Source organism: Bos grunniens, chromosome 10 (genome assembly GCF_055505025.1).
Source record: "Bos grunniens cultivar Pamir isolate PY7600 chromosome 10, Bosgru_T2T1.0, whole genome shotgun sequence".
NCBI lineage: Eukaryota > Metazoa > Chordata > Mammalia > Artiodactyla > Bovidae > Bos > Bos grunniens.
The window spans coordinates 48,280,272-48,297,626 of NC_141174.1; the positions used below are offsets into that span (position 1 = coordinate 48,280,272).

Here is a 17,355-nt window from a genome sequence, read left to right on the forward strand (position 1 = left end):
GTACTCTGCATAGAAGTTAAATAAGCAGGGTGACAATATACAGCCTTGACGAACTCCTTTTCCTATTTGGAACCAGTCTGTTGTTCCATGTCCAGTTCTAACTGTTGCTTCCTGACCTACATACAGATTTCTCAAGAGGCAGGTCAGGTGGTCTGGTATTCCCATCTCTTGAAGAATTATCCACAGTTTATTGTGATGCACACAGTCATAGGCTTTGGCATAGTCAATAAAGCAGAAATAGATGTTTTTCTGGAACTCTCTTGCTTTTTCCATGATCTAGTGGATGTTGGCAATTTGATTTCTGGTTCCTCTGCCTTTTCTAAAACCAGCTTGAACATCAGGAAGTTCACGGTTCACAGATTGCTAAATCCTGGCTTGGAGAATTTTGAGCATTACTTTACTAGCATGTGAGATGAGTGCAATTGTGCGGTAGTTTGAGCATTCTTTGGCATTGCCTTTCTTTGGGATTGGAATGAATGCTGACCTTTTCCAGTCCTGTGGCCACTGCTGAGTTTTCCAAATTTGCTGGCATATTGAGTGCAGCACTTTCACAGCATCATCTTTCAGGATTTGAAATAGCTCAACTGGAATTCCATCAGCTCCACTAGCTTTGTTCATAGTGATGCTTCCTAAGGCCCACTTGACTTCACATTCCAGGATGTCTGGCTCTAGATGAGTGATCACACCATCGTGATTATCTTGGTTGTGAAGATCTTTTTCGTACAGTTCTTCTGTGTATTCTTGCCACCTCTTCTTAATATCTTCTGCTTCTGTTAGGTCCATACCATTTCTGTCCTTTATCGAGCCCATCTTTGCATGAAATGTCCCCTTGGTACTCTAAGTTTTTTGAAGAAGATCTCTAGTCTTTCCCATTCTGGTGTTTTCACCTATTTCTTTGCATTGATCACTGAGAAAGGCTTTCTTATCTCTTCTTGCTATTCTTTGGAACTCTGCATTCAGATGCTTATATCTTTCCTTTTCTCCTTTGCTTTTCGCTTCTCTTCTTTTCACAGCTATTTGTAAGGCCTCCCCAGACAGCCATTTTGCTTTTTTGCATTTCTTTCCAAGTTACTAGCTATCTCAAAAATAAACTGGAGTAAACCTAGCAAATGGCAACATTTAGTCACATTTATTGAGCATCTTCAATACAACAGGTACCTAATATGTGCCTGGTATAAAAAACAGTCCCTGTACTCTTAAGGGATTATGATAGAAATGGGTTACCCAGACTTGCTGGAGAAAAATGGAGATGTCTATTGATCACGATTTTTGGTTACAAATGCTGGCAAAAGGAATTTATTGGCAGGATCAAACAGAAGTCACAGAATCAGTGAAAGCCTAGAGAATCCGTTCAGGTAACTGGTACCCGATGGAAGGTCATGTAGTAGAAACATCACGTCCAACCTGTGCATAACAGCTTGAATTAAGATACAAAATGTAGGGAGAGTGTTTAAGCAGGAGAGCTTAAGTTAGAGGCTCACCCCATAGTACCAGAAACTAGTGATTGCTATTAACACACCCAGAATGTAAGATAAGAAAAAAGTCTCTCCTTTAAAAAGAAATTCCAACAATAATTCAAATCATCATGAGGCTGAGGGTTTCCTTGGTGGCTTAGGGGTAAAGAATTCGCCTGCCAATTCAGGAGACATGGGTTTGATCCCCGATCTGGGAAGATCCTACACGTCACGGACTAACTGAGCCCATGTGCCCCAACTATTGAGTCTGTGCTTTAGAGCCAGTAAGCCACAACTACTGAAGCCTGAGCACCCTGGAACCCATGCTCTGCAACAAGAGATTAGCCACCGCAACGAGAAGCCCAAACACCACAACCAGATGGTAGTCCCCACTCAGCACAACTACAGAAGAGCCTGCACAGGAACAAAGACCCAACAAAGCCAAAAATAAGTAAATAAATAAAATTATACACACATAGACAAAAAAGCCATGAGGCTACTATACTCAGTATAAACACATACAGGGTAAAAGCTGTGGATTAGCTTTTCCACTTTGCTTTACATATCAATAAACTCCTTGGAAAATTCTTCCTATAGCCTTTAAAATTGATTTTTAATATATTTTCCCCTATTTTTCCAACACTCTTATTTCAGCAGGCTGATAAGTTAATTTTTACAAAGTGTAGTCTTCATTAAATATTAAAATTTACATTGAGTGACTGAAGTCTAATTTTTTTTTTCCAGATCTCCATTTAAAATGTAAGCTAAAGGACAGAGGGAAAAAATAATTTCTCTTATATCATTAAATATAAGATTTAATTTAGCTCTTAAAATTATGGGTGATTATTTTTTTTAACTAATGCTGATGAACCAGAAATGTATTTCTCCCTCCCAATCTTCACAGCAGACAATGTTTGGGGAATGAGATGTTCTTAATAAATGAACCTGCCAGCTGACATAAAGGCTGAAATTAACATTCTAAATTATGTCCCTTTGTAGACCAAGTACACTGCACTCAATTGAGCACAGCTATCCCCAAACTCTAAGACCCTCCACCTTCTTCCCAAGTCAAACTCCTTTGCTGTTACTGAGTTTTGTATAGTCACACACCCAATCCTAACATTTTAACAGTAGCTTACCATGGTGGTGGGCTTGAAATGACTATTTTAGATATATTAACTAATTAGAGGAAAGGAAAGTTAGTCACACAGTTGTGTCTGACTCTCTGCGATCCCATGGACTGTAGCCTGCCAGGTCCTCTGTCCAAGGAATTCTCCACGCAAGAGTACTGGAGTGTGCTGCCATTCCCTTTGCCAGGGGATGTTCCCGACCCAGGGATCGAACCTGGGTCTCCTGCATTGCAGGCAGATTCTTTACCAACTGAGCTACTAGGGAAGCCCCATATTAACTAATTAGGTCCTCATAAAACTCCTGAGGGATTATCATCTCCATTTTTTCTTTTCTCTAGATGAAGAAACCAAAGCACAGTCAAGTCAGTTTACAGCCATCACCTGGACTTGTGAAGACGGGATCTGAGAGGTTCTGAATAAATCCCTTCTATATAAATGCAGGGCAATGCTGGAGACAGACTGGTAAGGACACAGATCCCGCCTCCTTCATCCTCTGTTACGTGCTATGAAAGGGAAAGTTACCTACACCCAAGATTTTGCCATTTATAAAACAAGAATAATGCTGACTGCTTCACAAGATATGGGCTGGTCCTTCTCAAACCTTCTTCTACAAACATCTTTCTATGGTTTCTATTTTTAAGAAAGGAGTTTTTTTTTTTCCCATGTGAGAATTTCTTTCTGCATCTTACAAGGTTTTTTAAGAGACATTAAAAAAAAATTCTCTGACTTACAGACGATACTGCTTTTAGTATTTTCTGTGTAGTGAGTGCCTGGACAATTTATGTTTTTGTGCTATGCTAACTGCCCAGCAGAGGTCTCAACCAGACAAGTTAAAACAATAGTAACCTAAAAGCTCTGTACCACGCAACTCTCAAGCAAACTTTAAAGCGACAATTCATCCTTAGTGGTCCAACTACACTTAGAAAGCAGAGGGTGAATAAAATCACCGCTGCTGCTGCTGCTGCTGCTGCTGCTAAGTCTCTTCAGTCGTGTCCGATTCTGTGCGACCCCATAGATGGCAGCCCATCAGGCTCCCCCGTCCCTGGGATTCTCCAGGCAAGAACACTGGAGTGGGTTGCCATTTGCATCTAAATACTTAATGAGATCTAGTATTTCATAATAATATGAAATTCTGACAGCTAAGAGAACTGCCTGAATGTTAAACCTGAGATAGAATGTCAGCTTTTTGTTTCAGATCCGTTTCCCCAAATCAATGATCTCAAAGCCATAGCCAAGCTGCTAACTAGCACAGTAGGAAATTTGTTTCTTAACAGTATGTGATTTTAAAACAAGTTTATATTAAAATATACACAAACGTAGTATGGGATGAAAACTTAAATTTTACAAATGTTTTTACACATGTATTCCCCTATTACATCAATAATTTTGTTTACAATTAAGTTTCACTTTATCAATAAGAACAAAGCTGGATTCAGGTCTTCTAACACCTGATTCAGTGATCAGTCCACTTTTCTACTATCTAATATTGAAATAAAAGTTTAGCCATTACCATATGTAACCCTAAGGATTTGTAATTTATTCTAAATTTGTCCTAAAAAACTGAATTGCTTAATACTCTTAACATACTCATAAATAATGTAAGTTTAAGTATACATTTCTCTTTAAACAGATCTACTTCAGTAGTATGTGTGAACAAAATAATTTTCTTCCAAGCAACTGACACTTCATACCTTTTGTCTGATGCTGTGCTGTGCTGAGTTGTGTCCAACTCTCTGTGACCCCACAGACTGTAGCTCCCCAGGCTCCTCTGTCCATGGGATTTTCCCCACAGAATACTGGAGTGGGTTTCCATTTCCTTCTCCAGGGATCTTTCCAACCTAGGAATTGAACCCATATCTCCTGCACCTCCTGTTTGGCAGGTGGATTATTTACCTGGGAATATCTACCTTTTGTTTAGTACTTTTAAGAAAATATGTAGGTGGTTACTTTAGAAACAATTTTATGTGCAAATAATTTATGTGCTATTCACACATCCCATTTTCCAAAAACGATTAGGAATTTTTGAAAAGAAAACCACACCAAAAATTGTAATAGGCACTGAAGTCATGGAAAAATAAAGTTTATTCTATTAGGAATGTCAACTTGTCACTGAGTATTCTCCAAAGTGGAAATTACACAGTGCCATTTCAGGAACAGACTGTTCAACTCACCCTCAACATCCACAAATGACTATCACAATAGTTAAACCACATCAAAACAGTCCAACATAATCAGGCTTCAATATATTGGGCCATTATGTTCTTCTAAGATGCTAATAAACCATAACCAGAAATATTAAAATTGAAAGAAAAGATATTACTTGAGGCTAATTATCATACAGATTGTTAGTTCCTTGCTGTATCCCATCCAGAACATTAATAAAGGAAATATTTTACTGCAAAGAAAATTTTATTTTATATATATTACTAGTCATGAATTTGTCATCATGACATAAATGCTGCCCAGTGCCATTAAGCAAATGGCATGACCATTTTATGTCCACAATTCACTTCTCTATTTACAAACATAGTTTTCATAATTTATAAAAGTGTATCTCTCAGTGAAGGTTGAACATTGAGATGCAACCTAGCATCCATAATATCTGCTGTTCTGCAAATATCAATGTAGGACAGAAGTATTTATTCCCCTTTCATCTGAGTGACCTTACGTGGGAAAAAAAAAAAATTCAACAATTTACAAGTTCTAAGCTTCCAAAGGAGATTTCCAGATGCACTTAAAAGAAATGCTTACAGACAGAGTTTTAAGAAACATCTTCCATGTCCACATCCTCTTGTAATTTCTGTACCATTTTGTCTTCCAGCTGCTTTCCTTTGCCTTGAAAAAAGAAATTAAACTCATTGATTTGGTGTGACCTTGTGGAAGTCATGTCCACACTTATAAAGAATCTTGGCTATTTTAAAATAACATTAAATATTCCTAAATAATTTAAGAATAGTAACTAAACTCACACAGGTCTTATGACTTGCCACACATTTGCTCATCTCACCTTCGTGACAACCTACATCTCAAAAATGAGAAAACTGAGGTCCAGAGACAAATCAATCAGTGACGTGGTCACTTGGCTAGTAAGTCCAGTAAGACAGAGGGGTTGGATGTAAACCCTGGCCATCTGGAGCCAAGATCTCTGTTCTCAACACTGCACTCTCTACCTCAAAAAGGGCTACCTAAAATCTTAGATAATAACAGTTCCTTTCTATTGTTTTTGGGGTGTCAGTCCATATAATCTATATGTGAAACAATGCTCCAGGATTCTTTTTTTTTTTTTTAATTTGGTACAAAAAAGTCCTAGCTGGGACTCTTGCGTAAGTCTACCCAATATGTTGTTACAGAATTTGACTTAACTAAGATTTAGGCATAGCTAAATCCAACCAAAATCTCTCTCCTTCTGATAGATTGTACTCAGTGCCAGGTGAGGAAAAATACTGGTTTCCTAGCACCTCACAAAAGAAAGTATGCACACAAACGACTGCCCAAGTGAGTGCCCACCTGTAAGTTACAGAAGGACAAGCGAGGCTTTAGCACAAAACTGCAGTTCTCAAACTGAGGTATCAGAATCACCTGGAGAGCTCCTGAAGCACAGAGGTCCAGATCCAAGGGGCTTGAACCTCTGTGCTTAATAAGTCCCCCAAGTAATTCCCACACCAAATGAAGTTTGGGAACTATTAATATGAAACATTGTCCTTTTAATCAAAACAGGTATGAGGCAAATTTAATTATGACTCAAATAATTTTGATTAACTTGGAAAGTGTTTTTACAGAAGCTAGGATTTTCTGAAGGGAGAAAAGAAACACCACACGCAATAAACTGAATGGAACTCAGAAATGCACTGAATCAGTATTTTTTATAAATTACCAAGTCATATCCTAAATGAGAGAGAATATTTACATGAAAAAAAAATATTTATCCTCAAAAAGTTGGCTGGTACCCAATGACATGGACCACAAAAGCTTTCCATTTCTCTACAGAAGGCTAGCTGGGACTACACTCCTGTGTATGCCTACTTACCTGCAAGAGGGGCCCGGATAAGATGGATGTTTTGCTTGACCTCTTTAACGTCCTGAACTTTCTGTAGTTCTTTATTTTTCTTCAACCTAGGATAAAACACATCAAGGCCAAAAGCTCAGTTACTAAAACCTCTTTAAAAGACATTAACTTGTAATTCGTAAAAATTATATTTAGTTAACCACACAGATGAGAAATGGGAATATAATGTTTCTCGTTCCTCATTAGCTTAATGATTCCTACACTCCCAATTTGCTCATTCACTGTTATTTCTAGTGCCTAGTCAGGAATAAATTGGGGGTTGAATATGTATTTGCTCAGTGAATGAAGAAATGTAACTGCAACAAAGAATTAACAAGCCTTAGAGATCACAGACACAGAATACAAACCTCTAATCATTAAAGTATCTGTTCTCTATTTGAGGAGAAAGATATAATCTCTGTGTTACCTGTTTTTTAAAATCATTCAGTAATTACAAGAGCACGAAACACATGAGACATTCAACAACAACAAAAAAAAGTCAACAGATTAGTTCTCAAGCATTTGGGCCCCCTTTTTTTCATAATTAAAAAGGTTTAAAGCCAAAGAGCTGTTGACACATGCTTTTCTATGACAGACGTTTATGATGACTAGATCAAAAGTGATGTCTCTTCTAAAGAAATAGCCAGTTTCAAGCTGGGGCAGGGGAAGTGCAAGATGGTACTAGAAAATCTTAATAGCCATAAAGCAAGAAAGCACCCAAAGAATGATGAGGAATTGTCAAAATGACACAGAGCCTGCCTGAAAAACTCACTGGCCAACTTGGGGTACTTAGGACATCAAAATAAATAATGATAAAGAACTGTAACACACTGAAGACAGTAAGAATTAGTGTACACACCACACATATGATGTGAATAAATGAATAAAATAATAAATGTGGAACTGGGGAAAAAGAAAAATGCTCTTTTTTGGATAAAAAAGCCAACTAATAAACAGGAAAGGATGAAATTAGAAAAATCACCACTTGGCAATAATAACAATAGTAACAGATTCAGGCAGAACACTGCTGCTAAGTCGCTTCAGTCATGTCCGACTGGATGTGCAACCCAATAGATGGCAGCCCACCAGGCTCTGCTGTCCCTGGGATTCTCCAGGCAAGAATACTGGAGTGGGTTGCCATTTCTTTCTCCAGTGCATGAAAGTGAAAAGTAAAAGTAAAGTCACTCAGTTGTGTCTGACTCTTCGCGACCCCATGGACTGAAGCTTACCAGGCTTCTCCATCCATGGAATTTTCCAGGCAAGACTACTAAAACCAGTAGATACCACTTTGAGGAGTAACAGGTTCTTTGCTGAGTGTGTCTCCCTCAAGATGCACTGATTACAAAGAGGGGAATAAAACAGTAAAGTAGTTTCCTCCATTTCCAGGGGAGAAAACTAGCAGACACTACTTTAACCAAGTGATAAAAGTTAACATCACCAGTAAGAGGCAACATGTACCTGGAAGACACATTTCTGTGACAGTCTGGCCAAAGATGCCTACCCTGAATCTAATCATGAAGGAAACAACAAACACAAAATGAGAAACATCCTGTAAAGTAACTAACCTGTACTCTTCAAAAATGTCAATGTCATTTAAGACAAAGGCAAGAAACTGTCTGGGTTAAAGAAGCTTGAGGAGACATGACTGCCAAATGCAATGCATGATAACATGATTTTCTGCTGTGATGAAGGACATTATTGGAACAACTGGTAAAATCAAGTAAGGTCTATAGATTAAATAACAATATTTTATCAGTGATAATTTTCTGATTTGATAACTATACTGTGGTTATATAAGAGCATGTTCTTATGTTGTATACTTGATACCAAAATAATGTTGTGTGTCAACTATACCTCAATTTTAAAAACCACACAGAAAAAGAACATACTATTTTTAGGACATATATACACTGAAGTATACTTAAGAGGAAAAGGCATGATGTCTTCAACTTACTGCACACAGAGTTAAACACAAAGTAAATCTGACAAAATGCTAACAGAATATACAGAGTTCTTTATACTATCTTAATAGTTTCTGAAAGTCAGAAGTTATGTGAAAATAAAGATATTTTAAAACATTCATACCTGTTCATTATAAATTTAGCTTGTCGCTTCTGTTTGATCTCTTCAACTCTCTTCATTGCATCAACTATTAAAAAAAATTCATTAAAGTTAACAAATTTATGTACATTCAAGCCAGATGATTATAATCAACAAGAGCTTTAACAATCACCTCTTTATCCTGATTTAGAAATGGACTAAACCAAACAAACTCACTGCAAAAACAATTCCTACTAAAGCTGACAAAAGTACGTCTCTTGGTTAACGTCACTTTTGACTCTTTCCCAAGTATCATTTCTTTAATCTTTACTTTGCAAAAGCCTTTATTACTAATAAATTTTCCTTATACTTGAAACCAGTCCAATACTTTTCAAATTTTATTCTACAGAGAACTTGGATTAATGACATTAATCCCATTCTTAGTTTGTCATCTCTATAAATAAAGACCCCTTTCCTGGTAATAAAAGCTACTTTTTTCTTCAAGTACCTGAGCTATGATCTCATTATGAATCACATTATATACCTGAGATATGATCACATTACAAATATTGGTAGAATAAACCTGTCAATTTGCCACATTCTTAACCACTAAAATCCAACAACTGTTTTGGAAAATTTATACCAGACCCTTGGTTATAAGGAAGTTGAGTCCAACTATACTCTAGAATCTGTGTAAGTACTGTACAATGTAAGATAAATCACATATGTAATTTACATTTTCCAGTAGCCACATTTTTTTTCAAAAAGTAAATGGGAACAGTTCAAAATTAAATTTAAGGTACATTTTGTTTAACCCAACATATTCAAATTACTGTCATTTCAACATGTAATTAATATAAAGAATTCTTTACTGAGATTTTATGCTTGTTTTCACACCAAGTGTTCACAATCCAGCATGTATTTTACATTCACAGCACATCTCAATTCAGACCAGTCACATTTTAATTGCTTGGCAGCCCCTCTGACTGGTGGCTACCATACCGAGCAGCACAATTCCCAACCAGATTCTTAAGGTGTAGTCTGTGTATCTGAGTGGGGCAAACGAATGAGGCTCTGTAGTAATACCTGAACCAACTACTGTCTAACAAATAACAAAATAGGAGTTCTCAGTAAAATGCACTGAGAGTATATGCCCTGTTCATCTTCATATACCAGAATCAGTGGTTACTGATTGTAAAGGATTTCTCAGTATTTCTCAGGAACAATAAAAACATCATGATACCAGCACAGAGGGTCTCAGTAACTGAATATCCACAGACGATTAAACTAAGATATGCACCTCAGTTTCCACATCAAGCTGAATACCCACCAAATAAAAGTAGTTATAGATAAAAATGGTCTGGAGCTGCTATCTTCAAGTAGGAACAAAAAAGAAAACAAAGGCCAAAATGAAATAAAACTCAATGGAGTCCAGAAATGATTTAGACTCTTTCAATAAAGTCCCCGCCAAAAGTGCTTCCAGGAATCAACTGAATAATCCTGTGAAAAACGTACAGCCCCATATGGGACCGATGTGTTTGTGCATACTGTGAAATGATCAGCACAGTAAGTCTGGTAGAATTCTAAGTCTTAAAGAGACTTCTAGTTAACAAACTACCTCACCTCCACACCAAAGACTAGAAGAGGCTAAGGCTGCATAAGCAGGCACGGGGGAAGAAGAAAAGGTAGGGCCAAGGGCCTCACACTACACATATACATGGTAAAATCTTTAAGCTAGATTAAGAAATTAAGTTTTACTACATATGAGAATTTTTTTTCAATTAAAGCCTCGTGAAGTTGATCAGTCGTGTCCGACTCTTCATGACCCCATGGACTGTAGCCCACCAGGCTCCTCCACCCATGGAATTTTCTAGGCAAGCGTATTGGAGTGGGTTGCCATTTCCTAACTTAAATAAGTAAATGGACAGAAAGAGCTAGGTAAGTAGGTATGCAGACAGGTAAGAACTAAAACATTACTGCTTATAGTTTAGTAGCCTCTAACTTCATTTTCACTCAGGTCAAACACTTAGAAATTCTCTTAGAAAATTTGTAATTATCATGCTTACATGCTGTATTTTTGAACTTTACAGAATCACTAAGTTTCATGAGGTATACAATACTTGTATCCCTAACAATACTTATATCCCTAAACCAAATTATCTAAACTGGCAAAGTGTGTTAAGTTTTTTGTATATCTTAACTATGTTACACCTCCACAAAGTATTCTACATCTCTATTTTTTTGTTGAGATATTTGACTGCTTTTAGATCTCTGTGCAGGCACTTCAAATTACAGCAAATTTAATAATTATGCTACTTTAATAATGGATACAGCAATCAGTTCTGAAAAGAGTTGGGATAGCTTATAATAAAAAACACAAATACAGCAGAGCCATTGAAATAAGGATAAAACTATAAAAACTAGGAGAAGGCAGTGGCAACCCACTCCAGTACTCTTGCCTGGAAAATCCCATGGATGGAGGGGCCTGGTAGGCTGCAGTCCATGGGGTCGCTAAGAGTCCGACACAACTGAGCGACTTCACTTTCACTTTTCACTTTCATGCACTAGAGAAGGAAATGGCAACCCACTCCAGTGTTCTTGCCTGGAGAATCCCAGGGATGGGAGAGCCTGGTTGGCTGCCGTCCATGGGGTCACACAGAGTTGGACACGACTGAAGTGACTTAGCAGTAGCAGCTATAAAAACTAACCAATTAAAAGAATAAATTTAATATTTAAACAATCAACTGATATTAAAGCTATGGTAATATCCCAAACCAGTGTCTCCTGAAAACTCCTCATATTCCCTTGTGACTTACTGGTTTTATTCCACAGTTCTCGCTGGTATTTGACAGGTTCATTTCTACGTTTTTCAAATTCAAATGAATTATCCTGTAAAAAGAGGAAAAATATGGTTTTAAGAGAGAGAGAAAAGAAGCATTTCTTAAAACTTTTTCTCCTTTTCACATAAGTTCTAAGTATTTCAAGCTACTGTTGTTCTCAGTTGCTCAGTCATGGCCGACTCTTTGTGACCCCATGGACTACAGCATGCTTCCCTGTCCTTCACCATCTCCAGGAGTTTGCTCAAACTCATATCCATTGAGTCGGTGATGCCATCCAACCATCCCGTCCTCTGTCGTCCCCTTCTCCTCCTGCCTTCAACCTTTCCCAGGATCAGGGTCTTTTCCAATGAGTCGGTGCTTCGCATCAGGTGGCCAAAGTATTGGAGCTTCAGCTTCACCACCAATCCTTCCAATCAATATTCAGGGTTAACTTCCTTTAGGATTGGCTGGTTTGATCTCTTTGCAGTCCAAGGGACTCTCAAGAGTCTTCTCCAACACCACAGTTAAAAAGCATCAATTCTTCGGCACTCAGCCTTCTTTATGATCCAACTCTCACATCCATACATGACTACTAGAAAAACCAGAGCCTTTTGACTACACAGACCTTTGTCAGCAAAGCAATGTCTCTGCTTTTGAATATGCTGTCTAGGTTTGTCACGGCTATGCAAACATACTAAGATTTTCCCCAAGATGATCTCAGAGAATGTAAGTTTTCAAACTTTTTCTCCATTAAACACAACATACAAGACAGTCCTAATGAAAAAATTTCTCTACATATTAGTGATTCTCAAAGGGATGGGAGGGGAGATGGGCCTATAACCATCGTGAGGATTATAAATAAACTCAAAAGGGTTCCTTAATTTCCTGTTCCTAGCTGAGACTAACAGCCAGAAAACATGTATTAGACTGAACCATTTGAAACTGCCTTTCCCCACAGATCAAAAAGAGTCAAATATTGAGAATTTCATACGGTTCAGCAAAAATACCTAGCCATGTTCATCTATTTCAATACCTATAAACCTTTGTGTTACAGCACAGAGTTGAAACCACATCCTCAAATAATGTGGTGCTACTCTGCCTGATGTAAGCTTCACCCTGAAATTTTTTAGGTCCCCTCCAAATGCAGTCGGTATTTTGACAATTAACAACTTTACTTATCTCAAAACATGCAAAATAATTTTGGGAAAAAACTCAGATATTTCTTGGTTTTCAAATCTATCAGATTCAGACTCAGTTAATGTGAACATTAACTCTGCACTTAGCTATTTCATTTAGATACACAAGATTCTGTTCAGATCACAGTAACCTCAGCCATGACAAGGTAACTGGTCACCAGCAAATGAATATGACCTAGCATTCTTCCTTCACTCATACAGTTGCCACCTGTATTTGAGATGCTACAATTCTATTCATCCATACTGAAAATTATTTTTGTGACAATGATCATGATCTGGCCTTACAAGTTGTCAAAAAATATTCTTTACATTCACTGAAAAACTTCAGGTGTTAAGAAAGCCAGAAAAGGACTTCATAGCAACTACTTAAGACAGTGCTTTTACAGAGTGGAAAGGTGGGAAAAAGTCATGGGTTTGGTGGAAGAGAAAGTACAGCAGGGAGAAGACAGCTGAAAGATCTCCCACCCTCAAAAACAACCTGTGCAACAGTTTCTCCTCCTTCCTTTTCAAGGATACAGTGTGGCCAAGCCTCAGTGGGACCTCATACCAACTCAGTAAGAGCAATACTTGTGGGGGCTCGTCTCATGAAACTCCCTCACCCCGATTCCTCATTATTCCTCCTTACACCAATATCATTAACTAAGTTCTCTGCTCTCAGACACAAAGTCCAGCTAAGAAAACTGAAAAACTGATAAACAAGCTTATTACAAACCTCATCCGAGCCCTCACTGCTACACAAACATCCTTTTATCTCTTAACTTCCTTTCAAAATCCTTAAGTAACAGTTTCCGACTTTAATCCATTTAAATAATTCTCCCCTTTGTTACAAGAGCTAAAAATACTTTTTGGAGAATAAGAAAAATCATTTCTACAAACTAGATTAGGAATCTTTTTTTCCTTTTCAGAATTCTACAGATTTATAGTTTTGGGGATCGTGTGAGAATGAGATTGCCAAAGCCAAATACAAGTCAGTCAGTCATTAATCACTCTATGGGAAGCCTTATTAGAGTTAATTGATACTAACTCTAATTAACATCAATTGTTCCCCATCCAAAAACTAAAATTTTGAAAACTATAAAAACTATACTGATAGCTAAGTGTACTCACCACCGTGAGCTCTTTACCAGCTGCTTTCCGGAACGCTTTAGTCCATCTGACCTTACGAGGATTGCGCTTCTTTTTGAAGTTTTTATGGCACTTGGATTTACAGAATCTGAACACCTATTTTAAAAAGTGTTAAAATAGTGAAAAGACAATATTAAAAACTTTTATGCCATAGGACATTACCTCACCAGACAAAATATACTATAAAGTCTGAGAAATAACAATGGTTCTCACTCACAACTGCTTCTACTTAAACAGCACCATTTAGAAATATGAGACGTATCACATGAAACGCAAATTGAACTATTTTTTGACTATCAAACATCATTACGACTAAAGACTGAGGGCCCCCAAAATATGGTTAAAAACTAGCATTTTTATAGAATAACAGTAAAACCTTTACTATGATCTTGAATGAAGGGAACAATTTTAATTAAGTCATTTATTTAAATCCATTTGCAATTCAGAATAATTCTCAAAATTCACTTTGTATATATCTCAGTGAGGGGGGAGGGGTAAAGTTCCAAACAACCATTCTGAAATGTCCTTTGGTTCTTTTCACTGTTGCACAAAATAATTTCCCAAAAAAGCAACTAAAACTGGCTATAGATTTGTTTTTCTAAAGAATTTATTCAGAGATCTACTAGGAAGATTCTTCACTACTTTAATTCTACACTTTCATCTCCAAAGATGTGATCCTTTAATAGTGTTTACAATTTAATGATGATTCAAAGTGCTCCTAAGTGACTTACTGGGATTTATACATCTAAAATGCATCATTTTGTTACTCTGTCTTAGAAAAAGTTACAATTTGTATTACTAGAGGAAACCTGAGAGAAAAAGTATTATAATTTAATCTGTGGACCTTGGCAAAGAAAATTAAATTGAATTATTGTGCTTAGATGTGATCCATTCAAAAAAAGGCCAAACTAAGGTACAGACATTTCAAGCTAAGAGACTCAGCAGTAAGGAATTCTCCTGCCAAAGCAGGAGATGGGTTTGATCTCTAGGTCGAGAAAATCCCCTAGAGAAGGAGACAGCAACCTATTTCAATATTCTTGCCTGGGAAATTCCATGGACAGGGAAGCCTGGTAGGTCCATGCAGTTGCAAAGAGTCAGACACAACTTAGTGACTAAAACAACAATAAAGCCTCTGTGCGCGTGCACATAAATCACAAATCACAATACTTTTCATTTTATGTGCACTGTTCTATGAGGACCTTGAAACAGGTCACTAATCACATTAGGACATAGATTTCTTAGAAACAGTCAATACTAGAGAATTCCCTGGTGGCCCAGTGGTTAGAACTTGGCATTTCACTGGGATGGCCCTGTGATGGATCCATGGTCCAAGAACTAAGATCCCACAAGCAGTATGGCAAGGTTAAAAAGAAAAGAAAAGGAAGAAACAAATGGTCAATGTTAGATCAATTTAATCGAGGGCCAGACTTCCTGGAGAGCCCTCTCTCTGTTCTTGAATTAATTTCAAACAGCTAGAAAATATGTGAACTACAGTAGTTTTCTGGAATGCTGCTGCTGCTAAGTCACTTCACTATAAAATCATTATTGGTAAAACTTCTTTTGCATATTTCCAGCCCAAAGTACTACTACCTTTTTAAGTAAAAGCCGTCCTTGTTTAATATCTACTAGACAACTCCTACACAAGTCCTCACTGAGAAGTTTGAACTTTTCTAGGTCTTCTCAGTTCCAAAGAAAGACAATGGGAAGATACAGGGAAGCCTACTTAAACTCTGTATCTAACAGACTCACTTGAAAAAGCATGATAAAGTATCTGAAGAGACTGGAGTCAGTGAGATGGGATGGGGATTCCCAAATAAAGAGCAGCTACTATGTGCTGGATGTTGCAGTAGGTGCAAGAAGTACAAGAATAATTAAAACACAATGCTCTACCCTGAGACGCTTAGTCCAGTATTGTGATAAAGTCTCACTTTGCAAACAAGAGAAATAAAGATCAGACTAGGATATAAATAATGGGATATGGCTATACACAATAATCAAGTATAAAGTAACATGTAAATATACATTAAGGAGTGATTAAATCTCTACTGGGGTAGGTGGTGGATGATTCTGTGTGAGACAAAGCTTCATAGGCTCAAATTTCCCTTCTAATCTAGTCCTTGAGCACCATCCTCAGTCTTCAACATGCAAACAAATGATCCATCTGAGCTTCACAGTTCAATACTTTTTATGCCACTAATTCAACAAAGAATTATTAAGCACACCTTAAGAGTGTACATGTTTCTGTTTGCAAACTATGAAAATACAGAGCAGTAATATTTTACCCTGGTTGCTCAGACCAAAAAGAATCTGCCTGCAATGTAGGAAACCCAGGTTTAATCCCTGGGTTGGGAATATCCCTTGGAGAAGGGAATAGCTATGCACTCCAGTATTCGTTCCTGGAAAATCACATGCACACAGAAGCCTGGTAGGCTACACCGTCCATGGAATCACAAACAGCCAGACACGACTAAGCAACTAATATTTTCACTTTTTCCAGTATTTTAATTAGTAACACACTAATTCTGATTTCCCTGGTGGGTCAGCAGTAAAGAATCCTCCTGCAATGCAGGAGATGCAGGTTCAATCCTCTGTCACGAAGGACCCCTGGAGAAGAAAATGGCAACCTACTCCAGCATTTCCATCAGGGAAATCCCATGGACAGAGGAGCCTGATGGGCTACAGTCCATAGAGTCACGAAAGAGTCAGACACAACTTAGTGACTAAACAACAACAAACACTAATTCTACTCTTAAGAAGCTACTTGAGAAGCATAAGAGGGGAGATGTCTGTGAAAGATGGTCTCAAAAGCTACAAGCATAAATGGAGAAAAAATAGGAGGCTCCAAAAGTGCCAAGTGCCTAATCTGGGACCAGGAAGGCAGAAGAGAGCTAAGACACCACTATCCTTCGCAAAGGCAGCATGGGTAGGACCTATAACTAGATACAAAGAGTGAAAGATTCAACGGTAACTCTCAGTTTCTAGCAGAACTATCTAAGCACATGACTATTAATTCTGAGAGCAAAAAGAGCTGAGGTAATAAGAACTCTCTTTCAGGAGGCTCACTGTTAGGGACAAACAGGATTTCTCTGTCAAGTGGGAAATTCAAACCTGGAACCAGGATATAAAGATGTGGGAAGTATCAACAAAGGAAAAAATGAGGTGCTTGGTCTTCATTAGTGCTTCTGGGCCTCTACATCTTATTTCCCCAATCGACTCTGTTCTGGATACACTGGTCTTCCCTAGAGCAAGCGAGCTTCCAGCTAACTCAACACCATTCTTGCTAGCAACACAGACTTCCTCATCAACCTGAACTCCCACTGTATCTGCCAGGTCAACACCCAACTTTAAACAGCTCCCACTGTCCTAATTTCCATATCCAGCTGACAAACACTGATGGACAAAAATCATAAAATTATGACCACCAGATAATCTACAATGCCATAATGCCTACTGTGAATTACATTTCAACCCAGTGATCATTTCATTCACTGCTATAAATTCTTTGTCATGTTCCTGAGAGGAAGAATTAAGAATCACTTACATACT

At 37.7% G+C, this 17,355-nt stretch overlaps 1 protein-coding gene across 10 annotated transcripts in view; it reads right to left on the bottom strand.

Annotated features, from left to right (window-relative positions):
- RSL24D1 (ribosomal L24 domain containing 1) overlaps positions 1-17,355 on the bottom strand; it is a 32,427-nt gene that overhangs the window by 13,249 nt on the left and 1,823 nt on the right. For 3 of the 10 annotated variants that reach the window (XM_086321079.1, XM_086321078.1, XM_086321081.1), the window contains exons 2-6: positions 13,792-13,905; positions 11,486-11,558; positions 8,715-8,778; positions 6,612-6,697; positions 5,336-5,419 (exon numbers count right to left, since the gene is read on the bottom strand). In XM_086321079.1, coding sequence (XP_086177205.1) covers positions 5,346-5,419; positions 6,612-6,697; positions 8,715-8,778; positions 11,486-11,558; positions 13,792-13,905 — 411 coding nt within the window. In that variant the 3' untranslated portion in view covers positions 5,336-5,345. Of the gene's footprint in view, positions 1-4,275; positions 4,423-4,648; positions 5,420-6,611; positions 6,698-8,714; positions 8,779-11,485; positions 11,559-13,791; positions 13,906-17,355 lie in introns of those variants that run through there. The other 7 variants (XR_015134576.1, XR_015134574.1, XR_015134573.1 and 4 more) reach the window with 4 other exon arrangements.